Raw genomic sequence first — 23,926 nt, forward strand, 5'->3', positions numbered from 1 at the left:
TTCTCTTTACGCCTAAGTCATATGGATGAACAATTAATTCATTTATCATCAAATATTGTCTTTACTTCATGATTTGCCAATTATCTAAGATATAATTATATGTTGAATTATGTAGAATACAATTATAAATCATAATCCCACTCTATTTATACAAGTCTATTTCTGATCTTCAGTTGATTGCATTGCTTTAGCTTTCTTTGTTTTTCATCAACATAATGCTGTTTTGGTTACTGCAATTGTAGAGTAAGCATTGAAGAAAGAGTTTGTTTATAGAATTCTTCCTTTGTTCCTTCATATTTTCTTGGCTGTTCTTGGTCTCACAACTTTTCATAAAAACTTCAGTTTGTTGACGTCCATAAAACAAATTTCTAGAATTATAATTATGGTTGTCATTGAAGATATAGGTCATCTTGGGACAAACCAGTGACATCTTTCTACTTGAGACAGTTAGATGACAGACTGTTCCTGAGGAGACACAACACATACATATCCATTGGCTCTCAGAAAGTGAAGCCACCACAGACTAAAGTAATGATAAAACAGAAGTCCAACTTGGCAAAATGATGCGTGTTTATTGGGATTAATAATGGAAGTGTAGGTGAGAGGTATAGAAAAGGAGTTGATTCAACAAAGTCGCTGTATCTTTACAAAGCCTGTGCTAGCACAGACAATGAGTCATGGAAACTGCAAACAGGCAGCTGGCCAGGTGGGCAAACTATCTCTGTTCAGTTTGACTAGTCACATGACCACTGTTTACTACTACTATAAGGTTGGGGAGGTGGTTTCCAGCATCTTGAAAATTTTTACTTGCTAGGATATGGCCTTTTATTACCCTGCAGTCTCTTTGGCCCTGCCCATTCCCAGTGGAGGGAATATTTCAATTAGAGGAAACTGCTATATAACAGTGTCTTTCTATTGGTATAGGTCTTTTTTAAAAAAAATTCTTTCCTTAGAGTTTCATAGTTTTCCTAATATAGTATCTTCTTGTGTGGTTTGTTGTATTATACTTGATTATTTCAATGCTTATATCAAGATAAATGGTGTACTTCAAATTTCATTTGTTTGTGGATAGTATATAAAAATTTGTGATAAAAATTTGTACTATGAAGTCTTACTATAATATTTACTAATATTAATTAAATCAATAATTAATTCAAAATAAAGTTATATGATAGGTATTATATATTAATATTACATTTATATAATATTAATAATTCCAAAAGTATTTTTGACTTTTTATTTTTCCATAGATGATAATATTGTTTTTAAGCAAAACTATTATTATATCTTTTTCTGCAATCTGTGCCTATTTTCCCTTCCTTTTTTATTTCATTTGTATTAGCTACAACTTCTAACCTGATGTTGAATGGTGAATGGATGATATAAACTAATTTCTAAATGGTAAACAAACTTTTCACATTTGAATAAATCCAACTTGACTACAATATATCGTTTCTCTTTATATACTACTGCATTAACTTAATAATATTATGGTAATGACTTTGAATGTATGTTCATTAAAGTGATTGATCTGTAGTTTTTCTGTGTCTGGTTTTGGTATGAGAAATGGATTGCTGCCTATGTTCCTTTGTTCCTATCTTCTGGAACAAATTTGTTATTGTTTGTGAATTATATGTTTCCTAATGATTTACTGGTGACACTCCTTGTAAGGTTCTTACTGATTCATTACAAAACTACTACAAAAGGCACTTTGTCCATAATGTCTGTTGAATTACAAAGCAGAGTTTGGTAGAGATTTGAATTTTCTGCTGAAAGGATGAAAATTCACTCACTACTTATTCCAAATGTGGAATTAAATAGTGCTTGAAATGATAAGAAAAATCACTCTATAAAATATCCAGCATATTTCAAATGAGTGCTGACATTAGGCTTTCATGTTGACCAATAAAATATCATACACAGCACAAACTCTCTTCTCCTCCCTTCTTTCCTACAAATCACTAATCTGTTTTTCAGTTGTTGAAGTTAAGAAATGGAAAGGTAAGGGAGATGGAAACTGGTATAATCATAGTTTTTAGTAGACACAAGAAGCTTGAGATTTTAATATATAAGTACATACAGTTGGGGGTTCTTTGGTGGCATGCCCCAAAGGGATCGCAGATTTGAATATTTGGTAACCATTTATATCCAAATGAGATAACAACTCATCAAAGTTATTTCAAGGTACATTTTTTTTTTTCAGTTTTTTGACTGGTCAACATGAATTGAAACTCAAATAAGGGAATCTAAAGTAAGCTTCACTGTGTGGAAGTACACATGAATGCCATCAGTCTCCTTTGGTAATACTATTGTTGTGTCTGTTCTTTCCCCAGTGTGGTAATGAGAACAGCATTACAAGATCAGGTTTAAAGCTTGGTACAGTGGGCTAGCACAAAGAATCTAGTGCATCACTTTGGAACCAGGGGAGATAGATATTTTCTTAAAACTTCTAATTAATAACTTTGCTTTTATATGCTTTCTTCTGCTGACATGGAGACAAAAGAAAAATGTTCTCTTTTTAACATCTTGTTATAATAAATTGAACTTTGGTATTTATTCTTCCATCTCTTTGAATTGCAGTTTTCCAGCATGTCAAGTAGCAATTTATTTTCAGGCAAAGGACATTTCCAATTTAGAAATAGAACATCACCAATATGTGTAAGCAGAGAATGCAGAGAACTGAAACACTTCACTTAGCATAAGGTGTTCCCTACCAACACAATTCATAGATGAAGATATTTATTAACTAAAGGCAACACAGAAAATTCCTGAATAGAACAGCTTTGGCTTGTGCTGTAAAATCGAGAATTGACAAATGGGACCTCATGAAGCTACAAAGCTTCTGCAAGGCAAAAGACACCGTCAATAAGACAAAAAGGCCACCAACAGATTGGGAAAGGATCTTTACCTATCCTAAATCAGATAGGGGATTAATATCCAATATATATAAAGAACTCAAGAAGGTGGACTCCAGAAAATCAAATAACCCCATTAAAAATGGGGCTCAGAGCTAAACAAAGAATTCTCACCTGAGGAATATCAAATGGTTGAGAAGCACCTGAAAAAATGTTCAAGATCCTTAATCACCAGAGAAATGCAAATCAAAACAACCCTGAGATTCCATCTCACACCAGTCAGAATGGCTAAGATCAAAAATTCAGGTGACAGCAGATGCTGGCGAGGATGTGGAGAAAGAGGAACACTCCTCCATTGTTGGTAGGATTGCAAGCTTGTACAACCACTCTGGAAATCAGTCTGGCGGTTCCTCAGAAAATTGGACATAGTACTACCGGAGGATCCAGCAATACCTCTCCTGGGCATATATCCAGAAGATGTCCCAACCGGTAAGAAGGACACATGCTCCACTATGTTCATAGCAGCCTTATTTATAATAGCCAGAAGCTGGAAAGAACCCAGATGCCCCTCAACAGAGGAATGGATACAAAAAAAATGTGGTACATTTACACAATGGAGTACTACTCAGCTATTAAAGGAATGAATTTATGAAATTCCTAGGCAAATGGTTGGACCTGGTGGGCATCATCCTGAGTGAGGTAACACAATCACAAAAGAACTCAAATGATATGTACTCACTGATAAGTGGATATTAGCCCAGAAACTTAGTATACTGGAGATATAAGATACAATTTGCAAAACACATGAAACTGAAGAAGTACGAAGACCAAGGTGTGGACATTTTGCCCCTTCTTAGAATTGGAAACAATCACCCATGGAAGGAGTTACAGAGAGAAAGTTTGGAGCTGAGACAAAAGAATGGACCATCTAGAGACTGCCATATCCAGGGATCCATCCCATAATTAGCCTCCAAACGATGACACCATTGCATACACTAGGAGGTGTTTGCTGAAAGGACCATGATATAGCTGTCTCTTGTGAGACTAGGCCGGGGCCTAGCAAACACATAAGTGGATGCTCACAGTCAGCTATTGGATGGATCACAGGGCCCCCAATGGAGGAGCTAGAGAAAGTATCCAAGGAGCTAAAGAGATCTGCAACCCTGTAGGTGCAACAACATTATGAACTAACCAGTACCCCGGAGCTCTTAACTCTAGCTGCATATGTATCAAAAGATGGCCTATTCGGCCATCACTGGAAAGAGAGGTCCATTGGACACACAAACTTTATATGCCCAAGTACAGGGGAACGCCAGGGCCAAAAAGTGGGAATGGGTGGGTAGGGGAGTTGGGGGGAGGGTATGGGGGACTTTTGGGATAGCATTGGAAATGTAATTGAGGAAAATACATAATAAAAAAATTTAAAATAAAAAAATAATAAATATATCACACGTCTCCTTTTTTCCTAATCCATAAAATAATCAAAGTAAATAGTATATATTCCAGCCAATATCTTAGCTTTCCATTTTATTTATTTATTTATTTATTTATTTATTTATTTATTTATTTATTTATTTATTTAATTTATAATTGACAGGGTGTGAGATAGATGGAGAGAGACAGAGGTAAAGAAAGGCAAAAGGAGAGACTGGAGACACAAGTGAGAGACCCTGTAGTAGACTTTAGACTGAAATGGCTGTGACACCATCTTGTCCTGGCTCTATTTTGTGTCTGTTTAGATACTCCCACTAAGAAAATCTACCTTACCAACACTTTTAGGACTGACTGTAACTCTGACCATGATTGAGACATATTAACTAGAATTTCTGATGTTTGTGTAGGTTAAAATTAAAATAACTAAGAGAAAACATAAATCAGAAAAAATTTCAAGCGTTTACTGACAAATATTACTAAGCTATGAAAAGAGAGCTGTTGTTCTGAAGCTCCTCAAACACGGATGAGATTGCTTTTGTAAATTGCTAGATTCTTGAGCTCCAACACCAAGAGACTCTGAGGCATGAACCTATTCTTATTTTCCAGCTAATAAAAAAGATTCATATACTTTTAGTTTTGTTTAATTCGCATGGTTGTCAATAAGTATCTTATACAGATGATATCATGGCAGGTGGCAAGTACACTTTACTGGTGAAACATTTTGTGACCCTAGTATTCTCTTCTTTGTGACAAATTGGGTTACTATCTTAAAAAAAAATCAGTGTTCCCAACTTTTTATCTTTTACTGGATTTCTGTCTCATTTTGTTCCACATCCTGTCCCTCCTTGTTTTATGAAAAATAGTGCTGGTATGTTGAAAACTTACAGATCATCCTTAAAACTGAAGGTTTTTTTTTCCTCTCTCTTAGTTGTTTTTCCTACACTGAGTATATTTCTGAAGGCATAGACAATACCAACACAGGGAAGCACAGCTTTCTCTAGTATGCAGAATGCTTTTAAGGGACAAAATTACCCAATAACAACTGCTTTGCTTATGCTCTTTAAAATTCTTCTTATTCTAACCAGTTGACTTATAATAACATTGAGATTATTGTCATGAGGCAGGATATAATAATGCCATTTGGAGATTATGTAGTAATTGAAAGAAAATGGTTATAAATCCATCCTCACAATTGACTTGTTAATTGTGTCCCTTGATTCTCCCAGGAATGTGACCAGGACCATTTCAACAAATTTATCATCTGTAAATTGTCAGTTGAACTTTTCACTCTTGTTTTGCAGAATTTATAAATATTTTTATTCCTGAAAAATATTTTCTGGAACATATTTCCTTTTTCTTAATCACGATTAATCAATGACTTAACCAGTGATTAAACACAGGGAGAGAACTAGGATATTTCCTTTACTTGTGTAAAAATGCAAAAGAAAAACAAATATATGTGAGAACATGAAGAGATTTTAGGAGACTTTCTGATTAGAGTGTAACTGCAGATGCCAGTGGATTTAGAGGAGAGGATTGTGGTAAGAAAGATGGAGAGGGGCAGAAAAGGTCTAAAGAAGGAATAAGAAAGAAACCTGAAGAAAATTAAAGTTAAGTTTTATTTTCACATAAGTGCCCCCAGTTCTCTTCTTAGAAAAACATTCATTGTTACATATTATATCCTGACTTATACATGAACATCTGGTTTGCATAGCAATAAAAATAATCTCATGAAATCATGTGTGATAAGTTGTTTTAAATGCAAACCTTGGAAGAAGAAGATGAATGGAGAACTTGAAGGACTAACAGGATAGTCTTAGTGCTTAGTTAGTAACTGAAGCACAGAACTATATCATTCCTTGCATTGAATTCTGAAAGAAGAAATTACCATTTGCATTAGTCACTTTTCTATCATTGTGATAAAACATCATGACCAAGGAAACTTATAGAATGAAGGCTTTTTTTTTTTCTGGCTTATGGTCTCAGAATGATAAGAGTTCACCACCAAGCAGAAAAGAATGTCTGCTGAAACAGTTGAGAGCTCATATCTCCAACCATAAGCAGTAAACAGAGAAGAAACTGAGGATGGGAGGAAGATTTTAAACCTCAAAGTCCATCTCCAATGACTTACTTCCTCCAGTAACTCTATACTTCCTAAACCCACACAATGGCCAAATAGCATCATCAACTGGTTATCAAGTATTTACAAGCCCAAGAGTATGGGGTTGATCTTATTCAAATCACCACACTATTTGAAATGAAAAACAGTGAGGAAACAAATAAAGGCATACAGTAAGAATCAAGAACCATTATAGACATACTTTTTTTTTTCTAAGGTGATAGCAATATTTGGGGAGCTTATGCTCTGGTTCAGTAAGGTTGTCTATTGCTGCGATGAAACACCATAATTGACAGCAAGTTGAAGAAGAAAGGGTTTACTAGGTGTACTCTACCACATCACAGTCTACCCACTGAAGAAAGTCAGGGAAGGAGCAGAAACATGGCAGCATCCCTGAAGCCCTGGTGCAGAGGCCATGGAGGAATGCTGCTCAGTGGCATATATTCTCAAATTATTTGAACTAGGAAATTATGTGGAAAATGAAACATTTAGACAAAATAACCACAGGATATATTTCCATTATAAAAATAACACATTTTTAACCAAGCAAAAATTTAAAGTACAAGTAAGTAAAAAGAAAAAGATAAAATACATGAAGCAAAAATCACTGCTAAGGTTCAGGCACCTGCTCGGAAGATTTGTTCTAGGCATACTTATGAATATTAACACAAGTAATTATTGTAAAAATGTGATAAACCTCCCCATCCCACCGTCCCAAAGTGGTTATCTGAGATTTTTTGAAAACGCTGAAGAAAGAATTTTGAATGTATGTTAGATCAGCTACGGGTTGCTCAATTCTTGTGCAACATGTTAAGAATAAAATTATTAAAAGCTTTTAGTAATAGAATAAATTACTTTAGGTCTTTTTGTCTTTTATATTGAGAGACATGACTAACTCCATCTTGGGTTTAGGATCTATATTAGAGAACATGATCTAAGGTTGAACTCAAGCTAACCAAAAAGCCTGCACCTACTGTTAGACTCTAGGTCACTCCTTAACAACCATCAATCAGGAAGAAAGCACACATTACAGCTGTAGTTAAAGATATTTACTTATGAAAGTTTATAGTTTGCTTCCCAGCCTCAGACAATCATTTTAAAGGGCAACAAATTCTATAATAGTCCACCAATCAGATGTGTGCCAAGCTGGAAACCCCCTTGCTTGTTTGCTTGCCTCTATAAATGCTTACTTGGAAGTGGGCTTGGGGCTTCACCCTCCTGTCCTGCGGCATCAGAGTCAGCCTGTTGGTGGTCTTTTGGGGCTCAGGAAACAGGCACAACAATAGGTCCACTTTCCTCATTATCTATGTCTTATTAGTACATACAAATGTTATCAAAATTAATTGAAATGCAAATATGAATGGAGGCACACACACACACACACACACACACACACAGAGAGAGAGAGAGAGAGAGAGAGAGAGAGAGAGAGAGAGAGAAAGGGCTGAGAATACAGAACCATAAAGTGCTCACTGTTCAAACATAAAGACCTGAGGTCAAATCCTCAAAATCCATGTGAAAGATGGCCATGGTTTAGTGCATTTGCAAACTCAGTGCTCTTACCAGAAAATTGAAGGCAGAGACAGTAGAATCGCTGAAAGTGCTCAAAGGTCAGCTTGTCTGTCATAGTCGTTTTGAATATGCTTGGCTCAGGGAGTGGCACTATTAGGAGATATGGACTTGTTGGAGTAGGTGTGGCCTTGTTGGAGGAAGTGTGTCACTGTGGGAGTGGGCTTTGTTACCCTTCTCTTAATTTCATGGAAGACAATCTTCTTTTTTTAAAATTTCTTTCTTTTTTTAATATATTTTTTATTACATATTTTCCTCAATTACATTTCCAATGCTATCCCAAAAGTCCCCCCCACTCCCCACCCCCACTTCCCTACCCACCCATTCCCATTTTTTGGCCCTGGCATTCCCCTGTACTGGGGCATATAAAGTTTGTATGTCCAGTGGGCTTCTCTTTCCAGTGAAGGCCGACTAGGCCATCTTTTGATACATATGCAGCTAGAGCCAAGAGCTCCGGGGTACTGGTTAGTTCATAATGTTGTTGCACCTACAGGGTTGCAGATTTCTTTAGCTCCTTGGATAATTTCTCTAGCTCCTCCATTGGGGGCTCTGTGATCCATCCAATAGCTGACTGTGAGTATCCACTTATGTGTTTGCTAGGCCCCAGCCTAGTATCACAAGAGACAGCTATATCAGTGTCCTTGCAGCAAACGCTTGCTAGTGTATGCAATGCTGTCATTGTTTGGAGGCTAATTATGGGATGGATCCCTGGATATGGCAGTCTCTAGATTGTCCATCCTTTTGTCTCAGCTCCAAACTTTGTAATCCTTCCATGAGTGATTGTTTCCAATTCTAAGAAGGGGCAAAGTGTCCACACTTTGGTCTTTATTCTTCTTGAGTTTCATGTGTTTTGCAAATTGTATCTTATATCACGCTATACTAAGTTTCTGGGCTAATATCCACTTATCAGTGAGTACATATCATTTGAGTTCTTTTGTGATTGTGTTACCTCACTCAGGATGATGCCCTCCAGGTCCAACCATTTGCCTAGGAATTTCATAAATTCATTCTTTTTAATAGCTGAGTAGTACTCCATTGTGTAAATGTACCACATTTTCTGTATCCATTCCTCTGTTGAGGGGCATCTGGGTTCTTTCCAGCTTCTGGCTATTATAAATAAGGCTGCTATGAACATATGGAGCATGTGTCCTTCTTACCGGTTGGGACATCTTCTGGATATATGCCCAGGAGAGGTATTGCTGGATCCTCCGGTAGTACTATGTCCAATTTTCTGAGGAACCGCCAGACTGATTTCCAGAGTGGTTGTACAAGCTTGCAATCCCACCAACAATGGAGGAGTGTTTCTCTTTCTCCACATCCTCGCCAGCATCTGCTGTCACCTGAATTTTTGATCTTAGCCATTCTGACTGGCGTGAGATGGAATCTCAGGGTTGTTTTGATTTGCATTTCTCTGATGATTAGGGATGTTAAACATTGTTTCAGGTGCTTCTCTGCCATTCGGTATTCCTCAGGTGAGAATTCTTTGTTTAGCTCTGAGCCCCATTTTTTAATGGGGTTATTTGATTTTCTGGAGTCCACCTTCTTGAGTTCTTTATATATATTGGAATTAGTCCCCTATCTGATTTAAGATAGGTAAAGGTCCTTTCCCAATCTGTTGGTGGCCTTTTTGTCTTATTGACAGTGTCTTTTGCCTTGCAGAAGCTTTGCAGTTTCATGAGGTCCCATTTGTTAATTCTCGATCTGACAGCACAAGCCATTGCTGTTCTATTCAGGTATTTTTCCCCTGTGCCCATATCTTTGAGGCTTTTCCCCACTTTCTCCTCTATAAGTTACAGTGTCTCTGGCTTTATGTGAAGTTCCTTGATCCACTTAGATTTGACTAATCTAACTGGATCTAACTTTTTCTTACTGCCTTCAGATCAAGATCTAAAACTCTTGACTCCTCCCGCACTCTGTGTTCCTGGATACTGACATGCTTCCTGCTTATGATAATAATGGATTGAACTTCTGAACCTGTAAACCAGCCCCAATTAAATGTTATTCCTTATAAGAGTTACCATGGTGATGATGTCTCTTCTGACCAACAGAAACCTTACGAAGACACCTGTGTAGGTTGCAGTGAACAGCAAAAAGACCCTGTGCCCACAGAGTGATATGGCTAAAACTTCTGTTTAGTCCTCTGATCTTTTCTACAACTTGTATAAGAAAATAGTTTCTTTTTTGCTTTGGATTCAAGACTAGACACTGCTATTGCCTTTAAACTGCTCCCATAATATATTGTCTAAAAAGATATATTTAATAATTTTTTGGAAACTTAATACATATTGATACCTCTCTGTCACTCTTCTCAGTTCCACTCTCGATCCCCACTGTCCCTCCTAATTTCAAACCGTCCCTTCTTTTAACATTTTTAAATAACCCATTGAGTTTAATTTGTGTTGCCTATATACTGATAAATGTGTTGTCCTGTATTAGAGCATAGCTAATTTAGCAGGGCCATGCCCTTAAAGGAGACTGACTTTCCACCCTCAGCCCACATCAACAGTCAGCAGTCTCTCAGTCGAGTTCCTGAGTTCCTACCTGGCCACAATGAAATGCTGATAATCTTGATCTTGTGCAGGAAGTCACCACTGCTGCATTTACTTGCTGTCTTATGTGTATATGGCATATGTGTATGCACATGGACCTCAGTGCATGTCTGGAGATCAGAGGACCACATTCTATAGTTTGATCTATCCTTTCATCCTGTGGACTCTAGCGGTTGAACACAGACCCTCAAGGCTGGCAACAAGTGCCTTCACACACTGAGCTAGCTTATTGGTCCCTCTTGATATCCTTTTGTTCTTTCTTTCTGTGCTTGTTTGTTTTTGTTTATTTCCTGTGATTTTGAAGGAAGGGGTTGATTTTGAGATAGAATCTCATTGTGTAGTTCTGGCTGGCCTTGATCTTATTATGTAGATCTATTACCCTCTTACTCACAGAACTCTTCCTACCTTTGCCTTCTATGTGCTGGGATTAAAGGTGTGTGTGTCCATCCATGCCCCCCACTCCTCCAAGATATCTTACTCATTGTTTTAAATTGGACCTTTTGTTTGTAACTATAAACATTTTTCTATGTGTATTATGTCCTAATAATTCAAAAGGGAAATTGAAAGAAATATTAGAGGCATATTAGCCTGGCAGGTCCAATAACATCTTTAAATAGTACATTTGGCCTCTCTTTGAAGAATTACTATGAGATGCACTCATGCAGCATCTAACAGGCGAGCTTTGGTACTTAATCACTATTACGGACAAGACAAATCTATATATTCATATAGCACCCATTAATCAATGTCCATTATTATACTACAGAAATAGCAAGCAATTCAATTCCCTCTTTGACTCTCTGTCACATTTCTTCCTTTATTCATCATTTGAAAAATTAATTTAGAGAGAGGGATTAATTATAAGAAATCAGGATAAAGTCAGATGAAAAATAAAATAGAAATTTACATTAACTTCCCAGTGATTTTAATAATGCAGTAGCCTCTCTTCAACATTAGTGCTTCTTGTCCCCTTAACAATAATAGTGTTCTATAATTTTTAGTAAGGAGTTGATATTTAAAATTGTATGTGCTATTGATTTCCTAATTATTTTGCCAGCCGATGTCATGTGGTAAGCTAAATGAGAAAATGGATAGAATTCGAGAAAAACATATACAAAAATCATAAAGTTCTATTTTAAGTTAGAAATTATCTGACAGAAGTCTTGAAGGGTGGATAGTCAGCTTTTGCCAACACTCAGTGGTGATAATTATCCTATGCTCAGATATGAAATATAAAACCCTATTAATTTTTAAAATTGAAGTCTTTAAAGTCCTAAAGCAGTACGCTGTCATTTTGGTAGTTATATTTCCTAATGGCCTGTGTGAACATTCTGGTTGTTCCCGAGAGTCCTACAACTTGCTAGAAAGTAGTGTTATAACTTCCTTCTTAGGGTAAAATAATGTCATGTGGTTGAATAAAATAATAGTAACCCACATTTATTGAGCTTTTATCATATTCCATGAACTATTTTTATTGGTTATTTTATTTATTTACCTTTCAAATGTTATCCTCCCTCCAGGTTTCCTCCTCTGCAAACCCCCTATCCCATCCTCTGCTTCTATGAGGGTGCTCCCCCATCCACCAATTCCTGCCTCACTACCCTAGGATTCCCCTATGCTAGGGAATTGACCCTACACAAGACCAAGGGCCTCCCTCCCATTGATGCCAGATAAGGCAATCCTCTACTACATATGCAGCTGGAGCCATGGGTCCCTCCATGTATACTCTTTGGTTGGTGGTTTAGTCCTTGTGAGCACTGGAGGGTGGGGGATGGGTCTGGTTGGTTGATCTTGCTGTTATTTCTATGGGATTGCAAGCCCCTTCAGCTTCTTCAGTCCTTTCCCTAACTCCTCCATTGGTGTCCCTGTGCTCAGTCTGATGGTTGGCTGTGAGCATCTGCATCTGTGTTTGCCAGGCTCTGACAGAGCCTCTCAGGGGCAGCTATACCAGGCTTCCAGGAACTATTTAAGGACTTTTTTCACTTACCTCATTTACTCTCACTATACTCCCAGGAGACAGGTATTATTTTTATGCCATTTTACATCTGGAAAAGTCAGGAAAAGAGGATCAAATAACTACCCAAAGGATTCATACAAGATATCCTAGCTGTAAAGCTACAACTTTTATATTGTTATGCTGCTTGCCTAGCATGTACCAGATTAAAATGATGAAGAATTACTGTCCAACTCACTGAGTATTTTGTGAAGTACCTGTTGTAGCAAAGATACTGGCATTTTCTTTTCTTTTTATACCTAGTAGGATTCTGGAGTTCTTGTCATGATTACTGTATTTCCTGTCTACATCCAGAGCAGAGAGGAATTGCTATTACATCTGCTGAAGCAAAAGTACCATGTAAACTAGTTTTGAAGAAACAAATATTTAAGCCTTTTATTGCATTCTTCTGCTTCACTTTTTCTTCTTCTCTCATATAATACATTTAGATCCAAGTTTCCCCTCCTATCCACTCCTCCAAGTCTCCTCCCAACCTCCAATCTCCCCAGATCCACTCCTCCTCTATTTCCCTTCAGAAAAGAGAAGGTGTGAGTGTTTCATGGCCATTCTTAGCTGGTGAAGAGACCTGTCTGGTTAATTCCAGTAACAAATGAGACTTTTACATGTTAATCATTTAAGAGATCCCTGTGCAGTTGATGTCCTCTAACTTCCTGGACAAGTGGTTTATTAACTTAAGCTTGTTTTATAGGTAGTCATTTACGTAAGTCAATCCATACAATAATGCCTGGAAGCTTCTTTTAATTTCTGCCCACTTCTCTAATTTCTGCATGAGACAATTTGTGTTTAAAAAAAGATATTTAATTTAAACTATATTGAATCATACTGCAAAAAGCGAAGGGTCCAACACCAGTAAGAGGTCATCATACCTTGGTAAAAGTCTGGAATGGTGTTAACTATTCAGTTTGGGACCTTCCTAGTTCTCAAGCTTTTATACTCAATTTATGTCTATGACACTTTTCTAGTGAAATTGTATTATTAGTCCAATAGTTGTAAAGTTTACCTCTACCACAACCCACCTTTCTTCTCACTACCATATTCTTACTGTTTCAGATTTCTTTACAGTCTTAAAATGCTTAGTTTAATCAGTGAATACCAGAAATAGCTAACTAATGTGCTAGGTTTAAAAATATTTAATTTATTATTTTTCCTTATGTGTGTGTCTAGATGTGGGTTTGTGCTCATGAATGCAGGTGCCTTTGAAGGTCCAAGATGTTTGATTCTTCTGGAGCTGGAGTTACAATCAATTGTTAGCCTTCCTACATGGGAACTAGGAATCAAACTGGAGTCCCCTGAAAGAGAAATATATGTTCTTAAGAGCTGGATCATCTCTAGTCCTGACAATATGCTAATTTTATAGGCAATAAGCTATTTTGAGGGAGACCAATCCAGCATCACTGGGAAAGAACTTCACATATACCTAAAGTTTATTTTCAGAGAGTACACTGTTAATCCTGAGATTTGCCAGAAAAGCTAGTTTCACCATTTTGAGCCAAATTTGAAGGAAGCTCTATTAAATATTAAATACTGACCAAGAGAATGGTTGGTCAGAACCATTTCCTAGATCTTTCTAACTGGAATGGCCTCAAGCCACGTGTTGTAGGGGCTCATAAGGACAAACCTATAGACCATAGTACTTTCTCATGAGCGATTGTTACTTCCCACGAACTATAATGTAATTCCCAGCATTAAAGGAAGTTACCTGGTTCCCGAGCAGATGGAACTTTTGGGTATTTCACAAACCTCTCGTAGAAAATGTGTGATTCCAAATATATCTTTCACAGATATATGGACACTCAAGACCACCATCCAACTTTTCTCCTCACCTCACCTAAATTATGGAAGCTTCTTCTAAAGAAAAATTAAATGATAATGACTACAGTAAGCTTGTTATTCATGTCAAATTGGCAGTATAATATTAACTATGTAATGAAGGTTAATATCATCAATTAGGTACCAGAGTTTCTCTTATAGTGGTCAAGACAGCACTTCACCTTCATTGCCTTGCTCCCAGTGACCAACAACTCCAGTGTAACCACATGAAAAATGTCATTCAGGTCCAAGTGATGGGATAGTATACTAAAAGTATGACAAGTGCTCCTTGAAACTGTCAATGTTGTGATAACCAGGAAAAATATGAGTGTTATAGGCTAGAGAAGGCTCAGAATCCAGATACTTAAACAGAATTTTGACATTACAGAAAAAGGACACTATGAAAAACAACAACATTAATAACACTAAAATATTAAGAGTTTAGTTAATAATGAGGCATTAATATTTATTTTTAAAATAATAATTCTTAAAATTAATGTATTTACTTTATTTGTACGTGTGTATGTTTGATTTTATAAGTCCATGTGTACCATTTGCTTGAAGCAGTCATTAGGGGCCAGGAGGCATCAAAACCAGAGTTACAGGTAATAAATTGAGAACATGATCACTCCAAGGTAAGGTTGGGAGGCAAGTTTTATTGTAGATATGAAGGAGAGTACATCTGGAAAAATCTAGAGCAGGGGATATAAGCAGTATACTGAATATGGCCAATGGGAGGAACATGAAAGACTGTGAAAGGAACAGAGGAAGGATAGAAAGAAAGGAAGATCCAGGGGCAAGAGAGAGGGTGGCAAGAGAGGAAAATAATGACAAGAAACAAAGGTCACATAGCTGGCCTGGCAGGGTTATATTTCCTGGGGCAAAGGAAGTCCGTGACGGGGAGAAGTTTAGGGCAAGGGGTAAGTTGGCAAGAGCTGAGAAGAGCCACTGGTAGATGGGATGCTGGGAAATCCTGGAGGCCAGCGTCTACTCTGCTATACTAATGGGTACCACTGGTGGCTACTTTTCCTGAGTTTGTTTTGTTTTGCTTGCTTGTTTGTGCAGTCATTGTGTTGGCACGTAAGAGCTGGAAACTGAACAGTGGTCTTCTTCACGAGCTCTCCAGCTGTGAAGATCGCTTTCTTAAAATGTAATAAGTATTAATGTACAATTTTCAAAAAGGAAAAAAATGAGTAAGTGTTGTCCCTGAAATCTGGAGCATTATTATGACCTTTTCTAAACCAAAAAATGTTTTCCAGAAGTCAATAAATTCTTAAATTGTGTAAATTCCACTGATAGTAAACTTAAACACATGACACACAGATTGACTTGTATTGATATTTTTAAGATGAGTTCCTGAGATACAGTAAAAATAGAATTGAGGAAAAGAAAAGATAGTAAATGAACATTTATTGAATAATACTATTAGACACATCATGAAGTTTTTAATCCATGGACAGATTTAAAACCCACAGCAAGATGGTGGGAGAGATAACTTAGTGGAAAAGGCCTTTCCTGGTGTTGTAGAAAGCTGGAATTTTTTTGCAGTCACTACATCCAGAGATAACATCCATCCGTACCTACAGCTCCAAAGGATCTGACACTTTCCCTGTTCTTTACATCCATTTGCATAAATGCACGCAGGCACACATGCATGTGCGTGAACACACACACACACACACACACACACACACACACACACACACACTAAAATAGTTCCCCCAAACAAAAACAGCCACAGAGCACCATTATATAGAAAGAAAATTGAGAATTACCTCATGATTCCATTGTTACAAAATCTGCAACAGATTGGGAATAAATACTAGCAAGTTGGAGAATGGTGATCATGAAAGGCCAGGCGATATGGAAAAGGGATTCAGGGAAGTGGGAAGTCAGAAAGTGCCCATCATTCCACATGACTTGAGTAAGATGGGTATTTTCAGGTCTGGTGCTCATTATATATCCCTAGTGACTTTTGTAAACAGAAATTTTATCTGTTAAGCCAGACATCTATGATAGTGAATCCTTTTTTTTTTTCTTTTTTTAAAATTTCAATATTTTTTATTACTAGATATTTTATTTATTTCCATTTTAAATTTTATCCCATTTCCTCATTTTCCCTCAAAACCCCACAATCCCTTCTCCCTCCCCCTGCTCACTAACCCACCTACTCCTGCTTCCCTATCTTAAGAATCTGAGAACATTTTCTCTTTTCTGGCAGGTTCTACAGAGGTATGACACATTTCTTTTCATGCATTATTCAGAGTTCTTTAAAGGAACAGAACTGGTGTGTGTGTGTGTGTGTGGGGGGGTGCTTGTGTGTGTGTATGTGTGTGCGTGTGTGTAATTTATTAGAGTACTTACAAATTATGATATGGTTAGCCTAGCAATGACAGTCTTCCTGCAGAATGGCCAAGAATCCAGTAAAGATCACGAGACTGGATGTCTCAGCAGTTCATGTCTGACGATGGAGTCCTATAGACTTCCTAGAGATCTTCTGGTCTTCAGTCAACACTGAGAATCCAAAGAAATAGGTCTAACATCAGTAAAGGAATGCTTCATAAACAGGATAAACAAATTTGCCATTGAAAGTGGGAACAAAGAGGCAAAATACAAATGCTTCCTTCTTCCATGTCATTTTATGTAGGCTACCACCAGAAAGTATGGTCCAGATTTTGGGTAGTTTTTCTCATACAAAATGATCCAATGAATAAGATCTTTCAGAGAGGTGCCAGCTGCTTGGGTTTTTGTTGTTGTTGTTGTTTTGTTTTTGCTTATTTATTTTTTAAATTAGGTATTTTCCTCATTTACATTTCCAGTGCTATCCCAAAAGTCCCCCATATCCTCCCCCCCGACCCCCCTACCCACCCACTCCCACTTTTTGGCCCTGAAATTCCCCTGTACTGGGGCATATAAAGTTTGCAAGTCCAATGGGCCTCTCTTTCTGGTGATGGCCGACTAGGCCATCTTTCGATACATATGCAGCTAGAGTCAAGAGCTCCGGGGTACTGGTTAGTTCATAATGTTGTTCTACCTACAGGGTTGCAGATCCCTTTAGCTCCTTGGGTATTTTCTCTAGCTTCTCCATTGGAGGTATGCAGTCAAGTTGACAACCAAGATTAGGTACCTTAGCTCCCCATGTTTCATTGTTAGATGTTCTGTGCATTCCAGCTCTTCTCAAGTATTCTTATAGATCCACACAGAAACTTAAGATTATTTATCATTTTTGGTTTTTGGGTTTTGGGTACTCTAACAAAAGAGCCATGGCTTAAAAGATGCTGACAGATGGCAATGCTCACTTTCTGTGGGTCATCCACCTATGCACAAGGCAAGGGAAGTGTGAATTTGTTTCTATGGAATTTTCTTTTCTATTATTTTTCCCTGATTTTGCATCTGACAGTCTTTTCTGGGCTACACTTTTGTATTTTCTCTTTGATACTATCACTTGGATAGCTGACATTTTATTCAAAAGCATGGCTTCAATAGTATAGGTTGATATTACAGTCATGATTTACAAACACAGAAATAAATATGCCTTTTGTAAAAGTAAGGTATTTATTACCATACCAGAAAGTATCTGTCCATTCTTGTAATTATTGTTGCATTTTATCATGAATTGTTTTTTCCCATACCAGATCATCAGAAGAAATGAATTTCAGTCTGAAATATAAAAGGAGAAATAGCTTTAAGAAAAAAGCATATAAACCTTGCTATGGTGAAGTTATACAAAAATCAACTAGTAAGTAATTGCTATGGACACACTATAGAAAAACATTTTATAATATAATGTGACTGGGACAAAAATCTTTGTCATCTAGCAATAACATTCACTTTTCATAATAAATACAATGTATGATTCTGTTATCTTCATTTGATAAAAGAGGAAGGTAAATCTTGGGCTTATTAAATATCATGCTGGGTTTATGGCATACATAACCTAGCTGTAAGGTATAAGCCATTTAAACCAGAAAACTTGTATAAGGTACTTTTTATAGTTACAAAAATACAGGTAGCACCAGAATTGAAATACTTTCCATTAACTTCCAAAAGAAACAAACAAAACAAAACAAAACAAAACAAAACAAAACAAAACAAAACAATTAAACAAACAAAAAAACTAATAAGGGGAAAAATGGGAGATGGCTCAATGGGTAAAGCACCTAGTCCTCGTAGCCAGATCACCTGAATTACACTGAGGCTCATTGTTTCCATAGGAAAAGGAAGCAGGGAGGGCAAAATGATCCCTGTTACAAAGCAGGATTTCTCCTTTTTACTCTTTCATTCAGCCTGGAATCACAGTCTATGGAGTTCTGCCACCTATGTTCAGAGTGGGTCTTCCCTCATCATTCAAACCTCCCTAGAAATATGCTTACTACACTTTCCAGAGTTGTGCTCACTAGGCCACTGTGAATGCAGACTCATTGACAGTGAGAATCACCCACCAGTACAGTTGGATAAGGATCTAAAAATGTTGATCTCATGAAAGTTGAGAATAGGAGGAAGAGGAGGAGGAGGATAAGGAGAAAGAATGGGGAAATCTTGACCAACAACAACAGTACACTGGATAAAATAAGAAGTTTCCATGGGGTATTGTAGAGTAGGATAACTGAAATATTTCCATCATAATATAAGTATTTGGGCATATACTTTTAAATTGATTTAGTCATTATTACAATGAATGTATATATGAAAATACCACATGACACCTCATTTTATATATATATAAATATATATATATATATATTATATATATAATTTTTAGAGATTAGTTAAAAACTTTTAATTTTAATCAAAAACAAAAAGGATAAAATATGAAGTAAGTTTACAATTATTTTTCTTCCAGGAATCTCAAATCCATATGAAAAAGGGGATCATTCTCATCTAGTTGTTGAATGACCAGAAAAATATAACTGAAAACCTGTAATAATGGTATCTGTAGTCTTAGCATTTAGGACGTGAAGATAGGTCATTTGAATACAGGAATTTGAGACTGTTTTGGGTAATAAAAGATAACTGTCTTAGGGTTTTATTGCTGATAGGAGACACCAAGAGCAACCAACTGGTCATATATTATATTATTCAAATTTCAGTTTTTAAAATATTTTTATTAGGTATTTTCCTCATTTACATTTCCAATGCTATCCCAAAAGTCCCCCATACCCTCCCCACCACTCCCCTACTCACCCACTCCCACTTTTTTGCCCTGGCGTTCCCCTGTACTGGGGCATATAAAGTTTGCATGACCAATGGGCCTCTCTTTCCAGTGATGGCTCACTAGGCCATCTTTTGATACATATGCAGCTAGAAACAAGAGCTCCGGGGTACATGCTCCACTATGTTCATAGCAGCCTTATTTATAATAGCCAGAAGCTGGAAAGAACCCAGATGCCACTCAACAGAGGAATGGATACAAAAAATGTGGTACATTTACACAATGGAGTACTATTCAGCTATTAAAAAGAATGAATTTATGAAATTCCTAGGCAAATGGTTGGACCTGGAGGGCATTATCCTGAGTGAGGTAACCCAATCACAAAAGAATTCAAATGATATGTTCTCACTGATAAGTGGATATTAGCCCAGAAACTTAGAATACCCAAGATATAAGATACAATTTGCTAAACACATGAAACTCAAGAAGAATGAAGACCAAAGTGTGGACACTGTGCCCCTTCTTAGAATTGGGAATAAAACACCCATGGAAGGAGTTACAGAGACAAAGTTTGGAGCTGAGACAAAAGAATGGACCATCTAGAGACTGCCATATCCAGGGATCCATCCCATTATCAGCCTCCAAACGCTGACACCATTGCATACACCAGCAAGATTTTGCTGAAAGGACCCTGATATAGCTGTCTCTTGTGAGACTCTGCCGGGGCCTAGCAAACACAGAAGTGGATGCTCACAGTCAGCTATTGGATGGATCACAGAGCCCCCAATGGAGGAGCTAGAGAAAGTACCCAAGGAGCTAAAAGGAACTGCAACCATATAGGTGGAACAACAATATGATTTTTTTTATTATTTTGTTTTTTTATTAGGTATTTATTTCATTTACATTTCCAATGCTATCCCCAAATTCCCCCACCCACTCCCCCACCCACTCCCACTTCTTGGCCCTAGCATTCCCCTGTACTGAGTCAGATAAAGTTTGCACGACCAATGGGCCTCTCTTTCCAGTGATGGCCAACTAGGCCATCTTCTGATACATATGCAGCTAGAGACAAGAGCTCTGTGGGGTACTGGTTCGTTCATATTGTTGTTCCACCTATAGGGTTGCAGATCCCTTTAGCTCCTTGGTTGCTTTCACTATCTCCTCCATTGGGGGCCCTGTGATTCATCCAATAGCTGTCTGTGACCATCCAAGGCAACTCTTATAAAGGAAAAATTTTAACTGGAACTGGCTTACAGTTTCAGAGGTTCAGTCCATTATCATCATGATGGGAAACCTGGCCTCTTGCAGGGAGACTTGGTGCTAGAGGAGTCAAGAGTTCTACATTTTGATTCAGAGGCAGCCAGGAGAAGACTATCAACTGTAAGAAACCAGGAGGAGGCTCTGGATCACACTGGCCAGAATTTAGTTCACGTGTACATACACACACACAGACACAAATGTGTGTGCACACACACAGACACACACACACACAGACACAGACACACACACACAAGTGTGACTTCCACAGTCACTCACTTCCTCTAATAAGACTTCATCTCCTCCTATAAGGCCACATCTCCTAACAGTGTCACTTCCCATGGGCCAAGCATATTCCAACTCCCACAAACTCCCTGATTCAAAATGATGATGTTGTATGAGGATTATGATGATTATGTTGATAATTCAAACATGAAATCATTGTTACATTAAATTCTTAGAAGCACAAATGAAGATTATTCCTGAAGATATAAAATTGAGTAAAACTGCTTACTAGAATTTTTTCTTAAAGTTGTATTTGATAGCTGAATTTTCATGAGGCAGATATCATGGCTGTAGGAGTTTTGATGAAACTACTCTCAAAATGTACATAGTAAGTTGTTAACAACGTCCATTTCATACATTTATTTGGGCCTGGGATCTATGACATATTATATGTACAATACTTTAACCAGTACCAGTTATTTTAACTCAAAACATGACTTCATAAGTTAAGCATACTTGTAGTGGGTGAATAGTGTAGAATTCACCAATAGTTTAAACCCTGGTAAAATATTTGATGAGGAATGTGAGGTGTTAAAACTGAAATGAATTTGTATGAATTGTCACAATTACTTGGCTTAGCACCCTGACTCTCAGAGTGACCACTGGTCTAGTACTATGAGCATTATGGAAAACATTAAAAATGTAAATTGTAGTATCATTATCCTCTTTTTCTTCCAGATTGAAAATAAAAGGCAGAAGCCAGGTGTGGTATATAGTAACCCCTGATTTAATACACTCTCTGAGTGATAATTCTGAAGGGTGATAAAATAGAATAGCCGGACTTACCTTGGAGACCAAGTACATCAGGATAGGAAACCACAGTTCCTGCCTCCATAGGACTAATAGCCGTAGATATAAAATTGCATATCTTGAATAAGCATTTATTAGTTTCTTTTTTATTACTCACTTGAGACAATAAGGTTATAACTTTTTTCAGTTTGTTCAAAACTTTGCTTTTAACATGTGTCTTACATAAACCCTTTACTTTTCACAGAATAAATAAAACACTGTCTGGCTTATATTATAGTGGAAGGAAAAAGTACCTGTCAGTTCAAAAATTTAGGTGTTTTTGTTCAAGAACCACTGAAAAAATATATTCCATTTCACAAAGAACATAATTTCCTTTCAGATAAAAGAGAGATTGAAGCCTTTCCAAAACTATAGAATACTTATCTGCAAGAGAATATTGTAGAACACACACAAAATGCAAAACAAATAAAAAAGAAGCCATGAGTTCCTCTTTGTCCCTTTGACCAGAAAGGACCCTGTGGGATTATTTTGAGGAGCAGTAGGGGATGTGGTGATCACTGCAGTTGAGCCTTCTGGATAATAGGAAGATTAAAATTTTAAAAAGTGAATTTGGGAATACATTAGCTCATTTCAAAGAGTTAATGACATTGTCCTTTCTCTCTCTTCCTTCCCTTAAATCTGTTTGAAGGCCCATTTGGGTCCTTAAGTCTTGGAACCCTGAAAGAGCTGCCTGAAGTGAAGAAACCTGCATTTCTTCTAGACCCAGACAAATACTTTAAGGAAGGGCCAGAAGAGGATGTATCCCAAATTCCAGAGCTTCCTTTGCTCTCTGAAAGTAAGTCCTCAGCCTGCCTACAATCACCTTTCTTTCTTCATACGATTCAATTAAGGGAAAAGGAAGTAAAAGGAGACTAGCAGGAAAATAACACGTTTGCCTTGTAGGTTGCCATGAAACAAAAGAGTGCTGTGGTTGTCAAGATTCACAGCTCTGTGCTCTCAGAAAGAAGAGCTAACAGGCTGCAGTGCATGAAATGCATATTTCTGTTGTGTCAGTGTTCTGAAAACAGACTGCCTTGCATACTATGAATCTGCTATGGATGAATACCTCTCCTCCCTAAATAACCTTTATTTTCAAAACTGATACCAGAGACAGAAACATCATGAGATTCTAAAGATTTAGAGGAGAGTCTCTGGCAATCTGACTCTGTTCTTTCCATGACTCTATAAATAGAGGCTACTTAAAGTACATTGTCTCTGAGGCTCCAGCTGCAGTGCAGGGCTAATAAGAGAGGACAAGGAAGCTTAACTTGAAAAATGCAAGTGAATGATCTCTGAGGATTTCGAGAGAACGTGTGCACAAGTGTGCTCTATTTTTCAGACTATTCTAGCCTGTGCAGTTTGAGAGCATTGACAAGTAAGATCTGTGCAAACATCTTTCCTACAAAGGAAGCCTTGTGAGAATTCTGGCAACATAACCTGAAAATGGGAGAGGCACGGAGAGAAGCATATGGGCACTGTAGGGAATCTCATTTAAAATAATTGATGGAAATGCAGTGTTTTCAACATGTAATACTGAAAGCAGACAGAGCTCTGTGGCAGTCACCTGAGATTCACAGTGTCAAAATTTTCCAGTGTCTGACATAGGGTTCAATATCATTCTTGAACAATACCTTTGAAGGAAGTAGTTGTTTTCTTAGAGTCACACCAGGTGACATTTAAGCTTCTTCCTGCTGAGTCGAAAAAGAGAACCAACTGGTCATATATTATATTATTTCAAATTTCAGTTTTCAACTGTCACTTCCAGTCTTCTACTACCACTTTGCTAGATGATTCTTAAACTTCCTCTTTTCTAAATTTGTAATTTGCTCGTTTTCTTTCATTTTCCCCCTCATTTCTCTTATAAGTATTTATTTATGTGTGTGGAATGGGGTTTCAAATTTTTCTTTCTGTTATTTTTCATAAGGATGCTTTAAAGTTAACAATGGATATGTGTGCTGGGAAGACGGGTCCCAGGATAAAATATTTGCTGTTAACTAGATTTTGGATCTCCAGAAACCATATCAGTGAATGGGGGTGCATGCTTTCAGCCTATAAACCTAGCACCCAAGAATTAGGAGAGTCAGCAAGTCCTCA

General features: G+C 37.3%; 1 protein-coding gene across 3 annotated transcripts in view; it reads left to right on the plus strand.

The window, feature by feature from the left end:
* Positions 1 to 23,926, plus strand: part of Wdr49 (WD repeat domain 49) — a 172,235-nt gene that overhangs the window by 131,574 nt on the left and 16,735 nt on the right. For 2 of the 3 annotated variants that reach the window (XM_029475360.2, XM_085835338.1), the window contains 2 exons: positions 17,985 to 18,088; positions 22,482 to 22,628. In XM_029475360.2, the coding sequence (XP_029331220.1) occupies positions 17,985 to 18,088; positions 22,482 to 22,628 (251 nt within the window). The remainder of the gene's footprint in view (positions 1 to 17,984; positions 18,089 to 22,481; positions 22,629 to 23,926) is intronic. The other variant, XR_015046620.1, reaches the window with a different exon arrangement.

The sequence above is a fragment of the Mus caroli genome, unplaced genomic scaffold (assembly GCF_978045245.1).
Source record: "Mus caroli unplaced genomic scaffold, Mus_caroli_1 scaffold_3, whole genome shotgun sequence".
Taxonomy (NCBI): Eukaryota; Metazoa; Chordata; class Mammalia; order Rodentia; family Muridae; genus Mus; species Mus caroli.